At 31.3% G+C, this 18,060-nt stretch overlaps 1 protein-coding gene across 3 annotated transcripts in view; it reads right to left on the reverse strand.

Annotated features, from left to right (window-relative positions):
• The window catches only part of LOC146527134 (uncharacterized), a 49,435-nt gene extending 32,376 nt beyond the window's left edge, over positions 1-17,059 (reverse strand). For all 3 annotated transcript variants that reach the window (XM_085205938.1, XM_085205937.1, XM_085205940.1), the window contains exons 1-2: positions 16,611-17,059; positions 7,598-7,646 (exon numbers count right to left, since the gene is read on the reverse strand). In XM_085205938.1, the coding sequence (XP_085062064.1) occupies positions 7,598-7,646; positions 16,611-16,730 (169 nt within the window). In that variant the 5' untranslated portion in view covers positions 16,731-17,059. The remainder of the gene's footprint in view (positions 1-7,597; positions 7,647-16,610) is intronic.
• Positions 17,060-18,060: the final 1,001 nt, after the last annotated feature.

Raw genomic sequence — 18,060 nt, forward strand, 5'->3', positions numbered from 1 at the left:
ACATCAACAAGCACTCCAATAGTACATAGAAGTGAACAAGGGTGACTCAGTTCTACCTAGCAAGCTCGATGACGCAGTTTGCAAAATAAATGTCTTTTGTGTCTATCATAATACCTTTTACGTCTCAATTAATAATATTATTAATAATTAATAATATAATATTCAATTGTTTATTTAATTTGATCTTTAATATTAAAATTCTTGTTCTCAGTCGGTTTTTACCAGGTAAAACACGGCCGCTGTAATAATTATATTAAAAGTACATTAATATTAATTTCCATAGAATACCGTACCATTTTGTAATAATTTATTAATCGATACGCTATCAGTTTACGAGATCAGTATAATAATAATCCTGGATTGATATAGCTACAACACTACAGTTGGTGTTTATCATACCATGTTTACCGATCGTTGATAAAAAGCCAGTAAAAGCTTGTATAAATCGTACATACTAATGTCATCTATATCAGCTTGCTGGTGATAATCGGCTCTGTAGGGCTCGCCATCATTATAATTTACCCACCAAGATAAACCCAAATGTTGAAAAAATCTTTCTATATTTTTCATTCTCTGCAGTATTTATTGCTTATAATAATAAATACTTGTATTTTATTAATAAAGACTAAACGAGCAGCAATACGTTTTTCCACATCCTAATGCACCAGTGAATGAAGTGGTATAAACCACTTTCATATAATTATTATTTTCATTTTGGTACAACTTTTTGTTCAAACATTAGTATTTTATTATTGTCTAGTTAGAAATAAAACAAATACGTTGTATGCATCATATTTAAATTAAACTGGACTACATAGAAAACTTTTCCAATCAGTCCTTTTGCATGCTATGTGTGCTGATAACACAAACTTATTAAATGCGTATGACTTTTAATAAAAGTTGACTAGTTCATCCCTAGTTGCCACAGCAGTAATTTCTAGAAACATCAGGTCATAAAAATGATACCAACACACTGGGATCCTAGGACCCCCAGACCTATGTCTTTTTAGCAAAACTGTAATTTTGAGGATTATAAGTCTAATATGTATCTAATAAAGACAGTATGCGTACTTACTAACTTGAAAGTTGCGGAAGTATACTTAACCTAGCCCGAGGTAGCGATAAATAAAGGTGGTATGATTGATCCATCGGATTTGTCTGGGTGCTTATAAGGTGTATTGAAATACTCTCGCAAATAATATAAGTTAAATTTAGGTTTGTTTTTACATTATTCTTAAAAACATATTTAAATACGAGCGTTTCTACTTTAACGTAGGCAAGGGTGTACCTTTAGTTGGCGCTATCTTTCGCTGGGGACCCTGGGATCTTGGGCTATAATTAATATCACGTAATAACATAAGTTAACTTTAGTATAAAGTAGTAAGGTATTGCAATAATTTCGTATATTATATATTAATTTGTAACTTTTTAAACCCATTCGAAGCAGTGAAATATTTATTTCTCCTTACCTTTATAAGGTTATATTACCATTTCTTCGCTCTGGTGTCGAGGCAAAGCGCGGCGTTGAGTTCTGCCACTCAACACGCAATGTCACCAGAATACGGCGGCAGAAAGTGGGGAACGGAGTGTCTTAACACTAGGTTCCCTGCTGCACACACTAGCTTGCTGTGTGTGTGTGTGTTTGAGCATAGAGTATTATAATATTTATAATACAAGCACTAGAAGCGTCGCCGCAACATATTTGGTGCCTCAGTACCGTGTATGTTTGTAGTGACAAAGTGACATAATTCTCCGTTTTGTATAATAATATAAAAAAAAATTGTCGAAAACGTGGTAGTGTGAGTAATTTTTCTTTTAATTTTTTTTTTCAGCTTCACGTTGTATCCCGCACATGGCAGATTAGGCAGAGGGAACCTGGCACACCATTCTCCATTAAGACACTTCCGTTCAATACTTTCCGCCGAATTCTTGAGGCATTGCGGGTTGTATGGTGAAAATCAATGTCGCGCTTTGCCTCGTAAATAGAGCGAGGAAAATAAAATATTAAATATATTATTCCCCCGAGTGGGAATGGAATCTACAGCCGTCGCGTTTACAGGTTCAACGGCGGCCTCTATTTATATTGTAGGGGTATTGCACAAGTCTTATTATATCTATCTTCTATATATATAAAATCGAAAGGTCACTCACTCATCACGAAATCTCAGAAACTACATGTGCTAGGAATCTCAAATTTTGTATAGGAGTTACTTATAGGAAGTAGGTGCTCGCTAAGACGGGAATTTGTAATATTCGACTTCTAAGTGGTTGTTTTTGGGGTTGAAAGTTTGTATGAAACTTCGTTACTAATGACATTTGTCTTTGTCATTCGTTACTAAATGCTAGGAGTCTCAAATTTTGCATAGACGTCACTAGGACGTAGCCATGGAGACAGAAATTAATAATAACATAGTTCACGCAGGTGAAACCGCGAGCGGGCCGCTAGTTCTTTATAAATATCAATTGTTAACATGCTATATCAGCGCCCTGAATTTATTCGCTACAAATACAATTGTGAAATTATGATCAACTAATATTTTGTAGCGTATAAATAACCAAACCGATACCGTAACTCACAATATATATTTTTTTGAAAAATATTATTTCTAATGTATTAAAACTGAGAAGGTAAACTTTAGTAGTCCATTGGGTTTGTTTTCTTAAAAAGGTGTAGAGATATTTCTATGATCCCTTATACATTAATATAATTGATGATAATGATGAAAAATAATACTTTAATTTAAAAAAACAATTCGAGTAATATTACTAAAGAAATTCGACAAATACTACATTTGCATTTATTTCCACCGTCAATGAAAAATGGTTCCAAAGTACCATACCTCACCAAGTGGTGAGGTACACCAGGTACTGTATCACCAGATACCATACCTGATATAGTTCCTTTTCCAATTAAGATCTTTAGTTCGAAATATTTTTGTTTGTATTAGAGACAATTTTATTCAAAGCAATTCAATTCAATTTTATTCAAGTAATTTCAGAGTTAAACATATAATTTCATTCATTCCGGTTCGGTTTCGGTTCATTATATTTTTAAAATCTTAATAAGATATTATATATCTGTTAAAAATATCACCATATAATTTTATGATGATCCGTTAGTTTCAGTTGAAAGTGTAAAAAGAAACTTTTGAATTTTAAATATTATATAATAGCAGATATAAGATTATACATAGATTAGTATATAATAAAGTAATATAAGACGACAAAATATTCGCTTGTGATTTTATTAGCTATGCGTAGGCAGGTCTTGAACAGAAGTGGGACATATTCACATTCAAAATATATGAGTAGCGTAAATATCTAATTTCCACTTGAATCACAGTTTCATTTATAGACTGCAATAAAAAAAGAAATGAAATAATATATTACGTGTGGTTCGTGTCTATTAATATTGAGACAAGCGTAACACAAGCAGTCATATAATTGTGATTTTGATATTTGTCACCTACGCCAAAAAATAACAAAAAATATTAAATACCTTATAAAAGCATCTAAGTTACTGTAAATCTATCTATATAAAATATCATATTACAGAAATTATAAACAATTACAGAACACAAATACAAAAAAAAAATCGATCTAAGAATTTGGGAATTTCTGTTTCAGACTGTCAATATTGAGATGTGAGAAGATAAGATAATGCTTAAGCAAATTAATATTCAATAAATTTTACCTACTTTTCATAATTTAGCTTCACGCTTTATCCCTAGTGGGGTAGTCAGAGAGAACGAAGCGCCAAACGCTACGATCTCTACATACCTCTTTCGCCTCGTCCACTGTCATCAATCTCATCACACATGCCCTTCAGGGGGTCCTCATGCTTTTTACGTGATCTTCCTCCAGTATCTTCGATACTGTGTTTTCGAAGGTCAAACGAGGTCTCCTCACTACCTCTCTTACCACTCACTTTTCCGTCGTAAATATTTTTTGCCATTCTTTCATCACTCATTCGTTCGACGCGCCCAATTCAGCTGAGCACGTTCTTCTTCATTCTCACCATGACATCCTCGCTAGTACCTGCCATTCTGTGTATCACCTACGCTCACTCCGCATACCGCATACGCCTACAAAGAAATGGCACCTCCACAGCATTCATCTTTCTTTCATTCTTCTTCTTTAATACCCTCGTTTCGCTGCCGTATAACAGCGTCGATACCAACACTGCATTGTGTACGGCCAACCACCTAATTAACTTGTTCTAATATCTTATCATTCACACTGACATTATATTCCGTTCGCTCTTCATTTCTTTCAAATACCAGAACCTTTGTCTTACTCGCATTCAGACTTAGACCATTATTTTCACACCCTCAGACTGGTGACTAGTATTCTGATGATGAAATGAGCACTGCATCACCTACATTTCTTAATTTAATGATAGATATTGTATTTATGACAATCATTAGAACAATCACGATTGGCCATTATTAAAAATGATTTAGCACTTTAGGACATCACAAAGAACCTACAATTATAGCAAGGTCAGTATCGTTACATTATCTGATAAGGGTACTAGAATCTTATAATCATATTAATATAATTGACATCTCAGAACTATAATACGAATTAATAAAAATATTATCACAATAAGGTGATATATAATAATACCCAATTACGCATTTGTAAAAATAATATACATAGATTTAATTTTGGACGTACCGTATTCTTACTCTCGGCCTTAGAACATGCATGGTCTCGTATCGGAAATTAGATATGCTTTAACTAAGAAGCAAAAGGCGGTAATATTTATATTTTTGATAATAATAACAATATCATATTAATAAAACGAAACGATTACAAATGAAAGAGTTAGTTAGTTAGTTATATAGGTTTTAGTTTAGTTAGTTTTACTTTAGTTCGTTATCTATACTAATATAATAAAGCGGAAGAGTTTGTTTGTTTGTTTGAACGCTAAGATCTCTGGATCTACTGGTCCGATTTACTATGTTTTTGTTTTGTATGAAAGCTGCATTCTCATTCAGAAGTGCTATAGGCTATATAAAATTACATTACACATATATACTAATATATTAAAATACTTTCTAATTTGACATGCAATTTATTCTGCCATGTTAATAACAACCGTCGCGTCGCTATGCAACCGTTACCGCGACATTTTGATATTCATCCTTATGAAAATAAATATAATACTAACTTTTAGCATTTTATCTAGATTGAAATTATAGTTTACTGTATAACATTCTAATAAATAATAAAGGATATGTCACTGATTCCAAATGACCTAGCCTTCGGGCGGCTTAGTAAGAGTATGACCGACGCGAAAATATTCTTTAGTATAGTTCAAGCAGGCGTAGCCGCGTCCGGGTCCACTAGTATAGGTATATATAATCATATATCTCCAACCTAATTGAAAACTATCTTTGATCAAGAAAAATAAATTGGTGAACAGTAGCCAGTTGGTATATTAACAATATAATCATTATCGAGCTATCAGTTTATCGGATATCGGAATCTACATTTAACAACGATTAACTATGAAGAATCGAGTTACCAATTAAGTCATTTTTTTACGTACATATTATTGAATAAAATATATATATAAAATAGGTTCTTATTATACAAATTTATTTATTCAAGTGTAATTTATTACCGGTTGCTTATGGACTGATTATTGATTTTGGCTTCAAATAATATCTGTATAAAGTTATACATGTTTCTTATTTAAAATATTTCTTTTTTCAGTTTCACGCTGTATCACACATGTAGCAGGGTAGGCAAAAGGGAGTCTAGTGTCAAGACATTCCACGTCCCACTTTCCGCTGAATTCTGGAGGCACTGGCGGAACTCAACGCCGCGCTTTGCCTTGACACCAGAGCGAAGAAATGAAAATATTAAATATTTCATTTTTTGGAGTGGGAATCGAACCCATAATCTTACAGTTACACGCTTGTGCCCCTGCAGAAATAAACGTGTGGCCTCGAAAACCTATCTTTAATTAAAATATAATTATTTTAGCTGTTATTTTTTATCGACACATTATATAGAAAACTATTAACTATGTTACATACATAATCTATTTTAATAAAATTAATAATTATGTTTAGTTATTCTAAGCTAATAATGTAATGTATTGACGTGTGCTTGATATAATTATATTTATCAATTAGAAAACGGTTAAAGCTTGAACCTCAATAGTCATGTGTATATTTCATTCCCCCCCAGTGGAAATCGAACTCACAGCCATCGTGCTTATAGTCGCACGCTTGTGCCCCTGCGCTACGGCGGCCTCGATATGACACTTAGTTTAAGCGAATTGTGTTTATTATATTTTGAATATACTTCCTACTATCAGAGTATAGTTCCTCTTTTGCGTCTGTAGCTAGTACGGGTTATCGCAATAATTACACATATAAAATTAATCTTACTATAAATTATAAGTAATTTTATAAGCCAATCGTATCAATAATAATTATGAAAATAAGTTAGAGTAATTTCACATTGAACGTCGTCGGACTCGAAACGAATGTAAATATTCCAATTAAAATTTTCATTGGAATTCTATTGTACCATCCGTAATATTTATTTATATTATACAAAAGATGATTAAATAAATTTGCTTTAAACATATTATAAAATATGTAGTAGGTACGTATAGTATTGTCGTTTAATTTAGTTTATGTTTATTTCAAAGATAAGGTATATGCATAATAGTAAAAAAAAAAGAAATATAAATAAGGTATATTTTGTGAATGAAAAAGTCGATCAGCAACGTGTACTATAATTTTTGTAGAAGTTGATGTTCATTTATGACCACCTAATGCTTACTACAGTCTCTATTACGTACATAAAGTATACCTAATAGTTACTATTTTCACTTCTATTGTTTAAGTATTGATAAATCTTGAAATATTTTGGTTTATAGGTAAATATTATGTGATATCTATGAGACTGGCCCTGTCGCGACTACGCGTATATGAATCCTTTACTGGTCCTTAAAATGAAAAATAATGAAAAGAACCCGACAAACAATTTTAAATAGCTATTCAACGATACACCATTTGACATTATTATTTCATTTTGACAAAATGGCATCTGGTTGTCGCCGTGTTGTAATTTTAATATTGTCATGTCTTGATTGATGACCACAAGGTTAAGACGAATCGATTGACGTAAAAATCATGAAAATGGATCAATTCTTCTGCTATAATTACAAGTCAATAAGAAAGACCTATATGCATGACTGTATAGATTGATAAATTCATTACCTCCATTTGTACCGCGCAACCGACCTAGCTACTACCCTAGCTACTAAGTAGCAAGGAAGCTGATCTGAGTAGTCAGCAGACATTTTTGTTCTTGCTGATAATCTCGATCGATTTATAATGTTTCTCGTTTTTTGTATACGTTTTATAGCTTTTTGTGTCGGGGTTTTTAGTTATGAATTTTTCAGTTCTATTCTATTCTATAATATTTTAACCATTTTCCACATTTTCCCAACTATAATTATTTGTGTAAAAGCAGAAATAACATTTTTTGTAAAAAAATGTCTAATTAATTTATCATTTATTTATTTCGAAATTGTATACTTAAAAATATTGAAAATGTATATAGTTACCCATGTCGTCGGAGTCGTCAGAAAGCACTGATGATCTGTCATCTATTTTCTGAAACAAAAAAAAACGCTATTAATAAGAAAATATGGCACCCGCAGTAAACTAGAATTAGTTTGGTTTTCTTGAAAAACAAAAATATATTGTATAAACGTAATGCGCATTTATGAAGATTTGTCCTATAAAACTAAATTTACTTTAGTTAAAAATAAACGATTGCTACTTTTAGAACGATGTGACACTGGCTGGTTAGCCAATGATAAGTGTTGGTATGCGTTGGACTTGAAAAAGCAATTTGTTTAAATTAAATATTGACTTGCGATATCGTAGTATACATTAAAATACATCGAAAAAAAATCACCTTAACAGAATATCTGTGAATAGTTGGCTTATATTGACGGATGATACACTCACCGAGAAAAAAGTTATTTAATTATAGTCATCAAAATGTCAGTTTTTGGACTCATAAAGTGTCAGATTGTGCAGTTTTAATTTTTTATGTAATCTCAGGAGAGGTCCAGTCGAAACGATTTGTTGTATGTCTGTCCGTCCGTATGACACAGGCGCTTTATTATGGTTTATCGCAAATAATAGATCCCACATAAAATATGTAAAAATGTTTTCTTTTATATTTTTTTATAATCTTATGTTTATTCGTTAGACAATAAATAACGTCCATTCATCCAGTCCATTTGAATTCAATCGTGTATCATTTTATCAAATCTACGAGAGTATCGAAAAGGCAAGGCAGGCCTAACATTTCAGATATAGTTATTTTACATAACTACTGAGAATGTGGAAGAATGAACTCTAAAATGAATTTTGTTAATAAAATAATAAACCAATATCGTGATCGAAAAAGCCGAGAGTTACTACTTAAAACTAAGACAATTTCATCGTTCTAATGTCAGCAATCGGAATAAATACCAAAAACATCGCGTATAATTTAAATTACGAGTATTTTTCGTTGCCGTTTGAAAATCTCCTGGACTACAAATCAATAAGAAAACATATTCCGTTTGTTAAAAAAAAACAAACCGACCTTAAACAATAACGCACGCACTAACTTTTATTTTAAAAAATATTTTGCGTCGCCGTGGAAGATTTTTATAAAGTACCTATAATCTATATGATATAACGATGTGCGGACGTTATTTTATTGTGAAATTTGAGGGCGAATTTACTTTAAAACAGTTTTAACACCTGAACGTCGTATATCGTATATTTTAAACGTCAACTTAACGCGCTATATAGATAACTAGTGGACCCGGACGCGGCTACGCCTGCTTGAACTATAAGAATATTTCTTAAATATTATATAATATATTTATTTTTATAAGAATGAATATCAAAATATAAGTTCATTTTGGGTGACGTTTTCTTAAAACTTTAAAGAAACTTTGCAAACCGGTGCTTAGCAACGACGGTTGTTTATAACATGGCAGAATAAATTGCATGTCAAATTAGAAAGTATTTTAATTTATTAGTATATACGTGTAATGTAATGTTATATAGCCTATAGCACTTCTGAAGAATGCAGCTTTCATACGAAACAAAAACATAGTAAATCGGACTAGTAGATCCAGAGATCTTAGCGTTCAAACAAACAAAGAAACAAACTCTTCCGCTTTATTATATTAGTATAGATAGATGTTATCGTCTGCCGCCCGCACCCATTCGCGAATCCTAACACCATACTCACTCTCCTGTATTTTAAACCTGTGATGGTATCACAAATTTCTATTTTATTGATACGGTGTAAAGCCTAATACTGAATTGCTTAAAATAATTTAGAAAATTAGTTAGCCCTTAGTTTTTTGTAATTTCTCTCCAGTGGTCCCGCTTTTTTTAACATTTTGCCAAATCGAACAAATAGTTCCTGATACATGAATAGTGGCTTTCAACAAAACAAAATTTTCTTCTTTATAATATTAATTAGTAGTACAGATTATAAAGTTTTATACTCTACACAATAATAGATAATAAGAAATTATGTTTTTTTATGATCATTGAAAGTCGGGGGTTGGAGAGCGAAACGAACAGAGAGCAAAGCTTCCTATTATATACTACTAGCGCTTATTTGCACCCTAACGCCCAATATTAATAATGTATCTCCTATCTCCAGTTAACGTCTATCTCGTACTGTCCGACATATCTATCCAATCACTAACCTGCATGCCTACCTCCATCTCTGTCTATTTCAATCTATGGTAGCAATTTTTGGATTAGGATTGGTTATTAACATTGGGCGTTAGGGGTGAATTAAAATAAACCACGAAACATGTGTTCATGAAATATTTTTAAGAGTCTAAGTTTCAAATTTTATAAAATTCGGTGGCGATTTAAAGATTTTTCCATACAAACTTTCACCCCCTATTTTACCCCTTTAGGGTTAAAATTTTTCAAAATCAGTTCTTAGTGGATGTCCAGATTACGAAAGTAAACATGTCCAAATTTCACGTTTTTACGCACAGCGGTTACGGCTGTGCGTGCGTCTTACCTCAGTCAGTGAGGACAAGTCCTTTTATATATATAGATAATAAAACAACAAGAATTGTGTATTTGTACATTGAATATACCTATTTAAAAAAAAACACTGTAGGCTGGTCTAAAATAACTAATAGAACATACATATATGATTTTTAATTTTTTGTCTGTCTGTGTGTACACACACATCTTCTGAACTGTTTAATCGATTTGAATAAAATTCCTAATATGATGAGCATTTTCCAATGAGATATAAAAATTGAAGATCTGGAACATTTGATGAACAAACATAACAGTCCAGCTAAAGTATAAAAAAAAATGAAATGGTGTCTTAACAAAAGTTATTAAGCTGGAAGAGTATTTTGCAGTGACATATTGAAATTAAAGATCTGAAACATCTGAGTTCAGCTAGGCCATAAGAAATAATTAAATGCCGCCTTAGTGATGTTGAAGGTATTACACATTTCCCATTGACATGTTAAGATGAAAGAGGTAGAGTATCTGATGAAGAACTACAATTGCTTAGCTAAATTATAAGATACGTGCGGCTTCATTACGTTGGAGTTGAATTCATTGGAGGTTTTATATCTGAATGTAGCGAACTTATAGAGATAATTTTCTTAATTAAAAATTATAGGGTCTCATGATACTTATATTTTATTTGAAAGCACTAGTAGCTATTCAATTTATAGTATCTATTACATTTTAAATGAAAATATGTAGTTCAATATTTTTTAGAAATATCGAGTTATATTACAAGGGAATAAGTTAATATTACTTGGTTGTTTTTCGAACATGACGTTAATGCTATTGGCCTTGTTGGCTTTTACAGCTACACCGGGTACACATAGTGGATACACTGTCCATGAAAAAATTGCAAGCACTACGTGGGTTGAGAGAATGTCGACGGCGCGACTGGAACCTCGGTTTGCGGCCGTCGATCGGACTGGGTTTCTATCACTAGGTACAAAATAGTCCTTGAGTTTCTCTATTCAACACGCTTTGTCCCAAAAATTGCGCGAAAAGTGCAGAACGGAGTGGAAACACCTCTGTCTACCTTGCCATATGCGGGATGAAGGATGACGTTAAAAACGACCCCCATACCATATATATAAGACACACACGAATAATATTGATTTATATCTTTAAATCTCCATTCTCAAAAGGACGTTGATTTATTTATTTTAAAAAATACTAAATATTAAGGTATTATTGGAACATTTTATTATTTGGCATTCCAGATTAATTCAGATTCTTTTAAAATTCGATTTCTATAATATTGACGTTTTCTTTCATTTCAAATTACCGAAAACAGAGATTGTATAAGGAAGTAATACATGTGCATACGAGTATATGGAAGAAATGACCCGAATACTCAGCCAATTTATGGTTCAAGTAATTATTCAGTCAAGTCATTGTTTATTTAGATATGTAGGGGTATTGCACAAGTCTTATTATATTCTTTATAAACACGCTATATCAGCGCCCTGAATTTATTCGCTACAAATGCAATTGTGAAATTATTTTCCACTATTGTTTTGTAGCCTATAAATAAACAAATTCACAACGTGCGTAAAGAGTTCGTAAACGTCGAGTTTTGCACAATTTTTTTTCCAAAGATGGAGAGTATTGTAGGGGTATTGCACAAGAATTAATATTATTTATATAAAGATCAATTGTAAACACTACGCTAAGCTATATCTGCGACCTGAATTTATTCGCTACAAATGCGATTGTGAAATTATTTTCCACTATTGTTTTGTAGCGTATAAATAACCAAATATTATATACTAGCGGACGCGTGCAGCTTCGCCTGCTTATTTGCACCTTAGGCATCTCGCATTTTAGGGGTGAATGCTAATGAACCATGAAACACGTATTCAATGAAATATTTTTAAGAGTCTCAAATTCAAATTTTATAAAAATCGGTGGCAATTTAAAGATTTTCCATACTAACTTTTTACTGCTTATTTGCACCCTCAGGGGGTAAATTCTAAAAAACCGTGAAACAAGTGTTCAATGAAATATTTTTAAGAGTCTGAATTTACAATATTATAAAAATCGTGCCGATTTAAATTTTTTTCCATACAAACTTTCAACCCTTATTTCACTCCTTTAGGGTTAAAATTTTTCAAAATCCCCTTCTTAGTGGATGTCCAGATTACGAATCTAAACATCTGTCCAAATTTCACGTTTCTACCATCAGTGTTTACGGCTGTGCGTACGTCTTACCTCAGAGGACAAGTCCTTTTATATATATAAGAAGATAAGATAATAAAGGAGTTGAATATTAAGTCTCGTCTCATTAGCATCACCCCGATCCATAGCCCATAGATACATCCTATATTTATCCTTATAATAAACACGTCACTGATTGGTGTCTGTACATGGAAGACATATCAGAAAAGCTATATTATGGCATATGTTAGTGTAATAGAACCCAAACAATAAAATGAAACGATGAAGGTACCTACCTAAATGTGGAATAGGTACCCCAAATGTGGAATACCATAAGCATTATATAATAAAAACATTAACATGTATGTTAATGTTATTTTTTATGTTTATTATGCATAAGACACCTTGAAAACGTTGTATAAGATAACAAGGACCACAAATTATTTGCAAAAATCACACATCCATGGTACAAATGGTTGTCTTTGCCAATTAATTTTCTATGTCTTATAAAGTGAAGATGTGGACACTTTTTTAAGCTTACTTTAATTTCTAATTAAGAAAATTATTAAGTCATCTGATACGTGAGAGAATCAATTATCGAATAGTCCATAATTGAATTTTTTCAAAGAATTTAAACTGATATTCATGTTTTCATATTTACGAAAGTGATACAATCAAATTCCACTAAAATCTACATAAGAGCATCTAAACTACCTGTTAGTATACCTAGTAGTGTGTTAGTAGTATTTATGAAAGTAATACTGAGTATACTTTTTGTACAAAAAAAATAATATTTTTTACACACTCATCATCATCATCATCATCATCAGCCTGTCCTCGTCCACTGCTGGACATAGGCTCTCCAATGGCACGCCACTGAGCTCGATCTTCAGCTCTTCGCATCCAGCCGCTGCCCGCTACTTTGCGAATATCGTCACCCCATCTAGCTGGAGGACGTCCTACATTACGCTTGCCGAGGCGTGGTCTCCACTGTAGAACGCGCTTACCCCAACGGTCATCGGTTCTGCGGCAAATATGACCAGCCCATTGCCACTTCAGCCTGCTAATCCTTTGGGCTATGTCGATAGCATATTACACTAAGGTGTGTAAAAAATATGAAAAAATGTGCAAGTTTAACATAATGTTACACTAATGCGGTTATTATCGTAGAAATTGTTTCTTGTATAACCATCTAGATATTATATAAATGCAACCGTTATCTTTACCGATCTCAGGTATCCGTCACCTATATAAATACCAGATCTTCTATACTTTTAAAGATGCTAAAGCAAGCTAGGAAGCCATTGATAATTTATTTTTATATTTTAATATTTTAGGACCATTAACACCGTAAAAATGACCTTAACTAGCTAAATAAAAATCTGGCACAATTATTACTTATTTAAATGCACGTTTATGCCGCCACAAAGAAGAATCAAAAACATGCGAATCTCGATCGAAAATTGGTCAGAGTAATTGAAGATGGCTATATGTAATATTATTCTTATTATTTTTTTCTTTTTTTCAACTTCACGCTGTATCCCGCATGTAGAAGAATAGGCAGAGGTAGCGGAGTGTTATTACATTAAGGGACTCCATTTTATTAAAATATTAAATATTTCAGTTCCTCGAGTGGATCGTGAATAGAACCCCGCATTGTGCCCCTGCACCACGAATGAGATCAAAATCTCTTTCATTTGTTATTACATATTGAAATATATAATTTGCATTACTTAACAAAGAACTTACAAATTATATTAGTTGAAGTAAAACATTTAAACGTCACTTGATACTAGCTCTACAATAACAACTTAAGGTAGATCAGTTCCAATTGAGTTGAATAAATGTACCTACGTCGTGCGATGCGATGTTACTTGTTTTGCGTGACTATAACTTATATTTATGACTTATTTAAATTCATGAATACTTATTTTTAATCTATTTTATAAAATTTGTAGTGCATTATATATATATAAATATATATATATATATATATATAGGCGTTCGGTCGTGTCTAAGTTGAGAAATTGTTTATTTTAGAATAACATACTTACTTGAACTCTTGCGAAAGAAACTACCTATTTAAAATTTTGAATTAGTATGATTAAAACTTTTAGATATAATTAAAAATATTCACTTTTCTCTTTTTTTATTAACTTTTCATTTTTATTATTACCTATCGAATATTTGTGGCAATCTATGTATATGTATATCCATACATATTTCAATGGAATCACCCCTGTACCGTATTAATTCAGTCTTCAAAATTTTTACATTATTCCATATTTTATTATTAAGTAAGTATGGCGACTCCAACCCTATAATGGTGACTAGCATAGAAGTGATTTAAAATTTATTAATGGTAGGTTGTTCTAAAAGAATTGTAAATTTGTATTATCTTTCACTCTATGCTATTTTCATTTCATACTAAAAATACACTTATTTGGAGCTGCTGCGATGAAATAGCACAACATCTGACTATAAACACAACAGTTGTAAGTCGAACTCCAGGTTGGTTTCTACTGGCCCAATTAATAATTTTTATTTTCTGTACCAATATCTCTGCAGCTCAACATTACATTCAACTCAACACAGTGACGGACAGTGTTGCACACCAGTTACAACATGAAGCCAATAAAAGTAATTATAAAAATATCAAATATTGTTCAATTAAGACATTACATGTACATTAAATATACAACTTACATGCATTTTGAATAAAGTTATGGTAAAAGCCACATTACATTTAAATAACCATAGTAAGACCTAATAATACTATTATTTAATAGGTTTTTATTGAATAATTTGTAGATTTTTTTATTTCTAATTTTACCAATTTGACATGTTCATTTTATTTTTTATATAATAATTCAATAATGTAGAGTCTGTTATACTATGCAGTGCTAAAAATAATCTTATGCTAATTTACTTTAAAAAAATAAATTTTACTTTACACTGACAATATTTTTTATCTATATATATAAAAGGACTTGTCCTCATTGACTGAGGTAAGACGCACGCACAGCCGTAACTGCTGCTGGTAGAAACATGAAATTTGGACAGATGTTTACTTTCGTAATCTGGACATCCACTAAGAAGGGATTTTGAAAAATTTTAACCCTAAAGGGGTCAAATAGGGGTTGAAAGTTTGTATGGAAAAAAATTTAAATCGACACCGATATTTATAAAATTAGAAATTTAGATTTATAAAAGTATTTAATTGAACACGTGTTTCGTCGTGTTCTAGAATTCTCCCCCTACGGGTGCAAATAAGGGGTTGAAAGTTTGTATAGATTTTTTTTTAAATCGGTACCTATTTTTATAAAATTTGAAATTCAGACTCTTAAAAGTATTCAATTGAAAATATGTTTCATGGTTTTCTAGAATTCTTCCCCTAAGGATGCAAATAAGGGGTTGAAAGTTTGTATGGAAAAATCTTTAAAACGCCACCGATTATTATAAAATTTTAAATTTAGACTTTTAAAAATATTTCATTGAACACATGTTTCGTGGTTTATTAGAATTCAACCCTAATTACGCAAGCGAAGCTGCGCGTTATCGCTAGTTATTTAATATTAATATACTTCAAATATTGTAAATCTTATAGTGTTTATGTTTAATAATATCCTACTACTATAAAGAAGACAGATACATACTTGGACAAAAATAAATATAGTTTTCCATTAACATAGTTGTACAGCTGGATTAAATTCAATAGGGTTTTAGCATAAAGGGATGGAATATTATAAATTTAAAAGATTAAAGATACAACAGTAGAAGTGCTTGTAGATATAATTTCATACACTAGTAGTAAACACATTAATTTTATTTAATAATGTATATATATAATATATTTGTTACAAATGTTTTGAGGGCTTTTAGTTTTTTACAGAATTGAACTTTAAATATAATAATAAAATTGATCTTTACAGAAAAAAATTCAATAAAATATTTATAAATAAAATAAACAAATATTTTTTTATAATATTTGTATAAAGATGTATGCCACTTGATGATCAACATTCAGCAAGTCATTAATGACTATGTGAAACCAACTTTCACTCATGTCAAACAGCAGGTGAATATAAGTAAATAAGGCACAAATAATATGAAGTTACAATTAAAAATAAATATAAAGTAAATAACAAAATAAGGTAAACGTAAAATGTTCCTATTTGACAGATCAACAACCATGTGTACTCCAATTAGAAGATATACATATAAACACAATGGTTCGCTTGTGCATCACACACGGCCTGTCGATAAGATTATTATGAGAAAGAGAAACAAATTGTACGATGAGCTCAATAAAACTAGCAATTATGTGAAAATTAAAGTGAAAGATAATCTTACCAGAGTGTCTTGATCTCCAAGTTCACGATAATAAGATTCACTGCTCCCTCTTCTGCTGCTTATACACATAGCTTTTCTTAGCATGCTGGAAAGCATCGTACAAAATCCACATTGTTGCATAGTTACTATCTTGCGAAGCAAATAAACGATTGGAGTATAAGTTAGAAACTGCGGAAACCAGCAGCGAGATTTATTTCATTCACCACAAGAAAGCGCACTAGATTTCCAATACTCTACATTTTGAAACCATTGATGTGATCAGAATACTTTATAAAGCTAACGGCATCCTTTGTATGTCATTGTTTTTAACAAAATTATGTTTTAGTTAAGATAAATCGGAACAGTTGTGATAGCACGCGGCAACCGAGATGATAGCTGGCGAATAACTACGGTTCTACATTTCTACATGCAGCCAGCTGCCGTACGGCACGACAACGAACGAGCTAAGTAGCATGAGCGCGCGCTACTCTCGTGCGACGGCGCAACGACACACTTTCGTTAGTCTAATATTATTTATTAAATCATTTATATGTAGTTATTTTTATGTTTAAATAGAAAAAAATATTTAAGATGAGTTAAATAAAAATAAAACGGATTTCACGGATAAATATAGTAAAGTTTTATACATAAAATTGTAATCCCAAATTATTTATTACTAATTAAATGTTTAGATAAATATATTATAAAATGGCTTTGTGTGCTGCTATTAATGAAACTTTATTTTCATAATTTAATAAATTGAAATAATCCAATTATATAAAATTATGAAAATAAATATTTTTTTTATATGTAGGATAATGATTTAGATCAAAATACATTGAAGTGTAAAAAATAAAAAAAACTCATATGAATAAAATTTTTCCCTCATCTTTAAAGTTTTTTCGTTTATTTGTAAATACAATATAAAACTACTACTAATAAAACAATAATTAAAGAAAAAAAAATTAAGACGAGAACCACTATTAAATGTCAATGTCATATAACAACTTTCATTTAACAAACTATAAGAATAAAAATATACTTATAGGGATTACAAATAAGTACATTTTATTACTAAAAAGATTAGTTTTAGTTTATTTTTGAAGTAGTAACACAGAAATAAAAGTAATAATTGCTTTTGATTTATATACAACTTTGGTTCTATTTTTCTTAATAGATGGCTCTAACAGTTGACTAGTTATGCTAAGAGATGGCGTCGTTTCTATGGGCTCTACTACGTCCAACTACGTCACCCACCAACTCCGTCCGTGAAAAGGCACAACTTTCGAAATATAGAGTAAGTAATTCATACTTCCTGAAACAATAAAATTACCTATCTAAAGAAAAAAGAAGTCGATCTTTAAGTACAACCATTATTATTTTATAATATTCTCAATCGTAATTTGTCAAAATATACAAGATGAGAAAATCGCATTTGAAGTTTATGGTTGTGAAAAATACCTATACTTCT

This window comes from Heliconius melpomene, chromosome 21, assembly GCF_056956725.1.
Source record: "Heliconius melpomene rosina isolate 202511_hmr_F chromosome 21, ASM5695672v1, whole genome shotgun sequence".
NCBI classification, from domain to species: Eukaryota; Metazoa; Arthropoda; class Insecta; order Lepidoptera; family Nymphalidae; genus Heliconius; species Heliconius melpomene.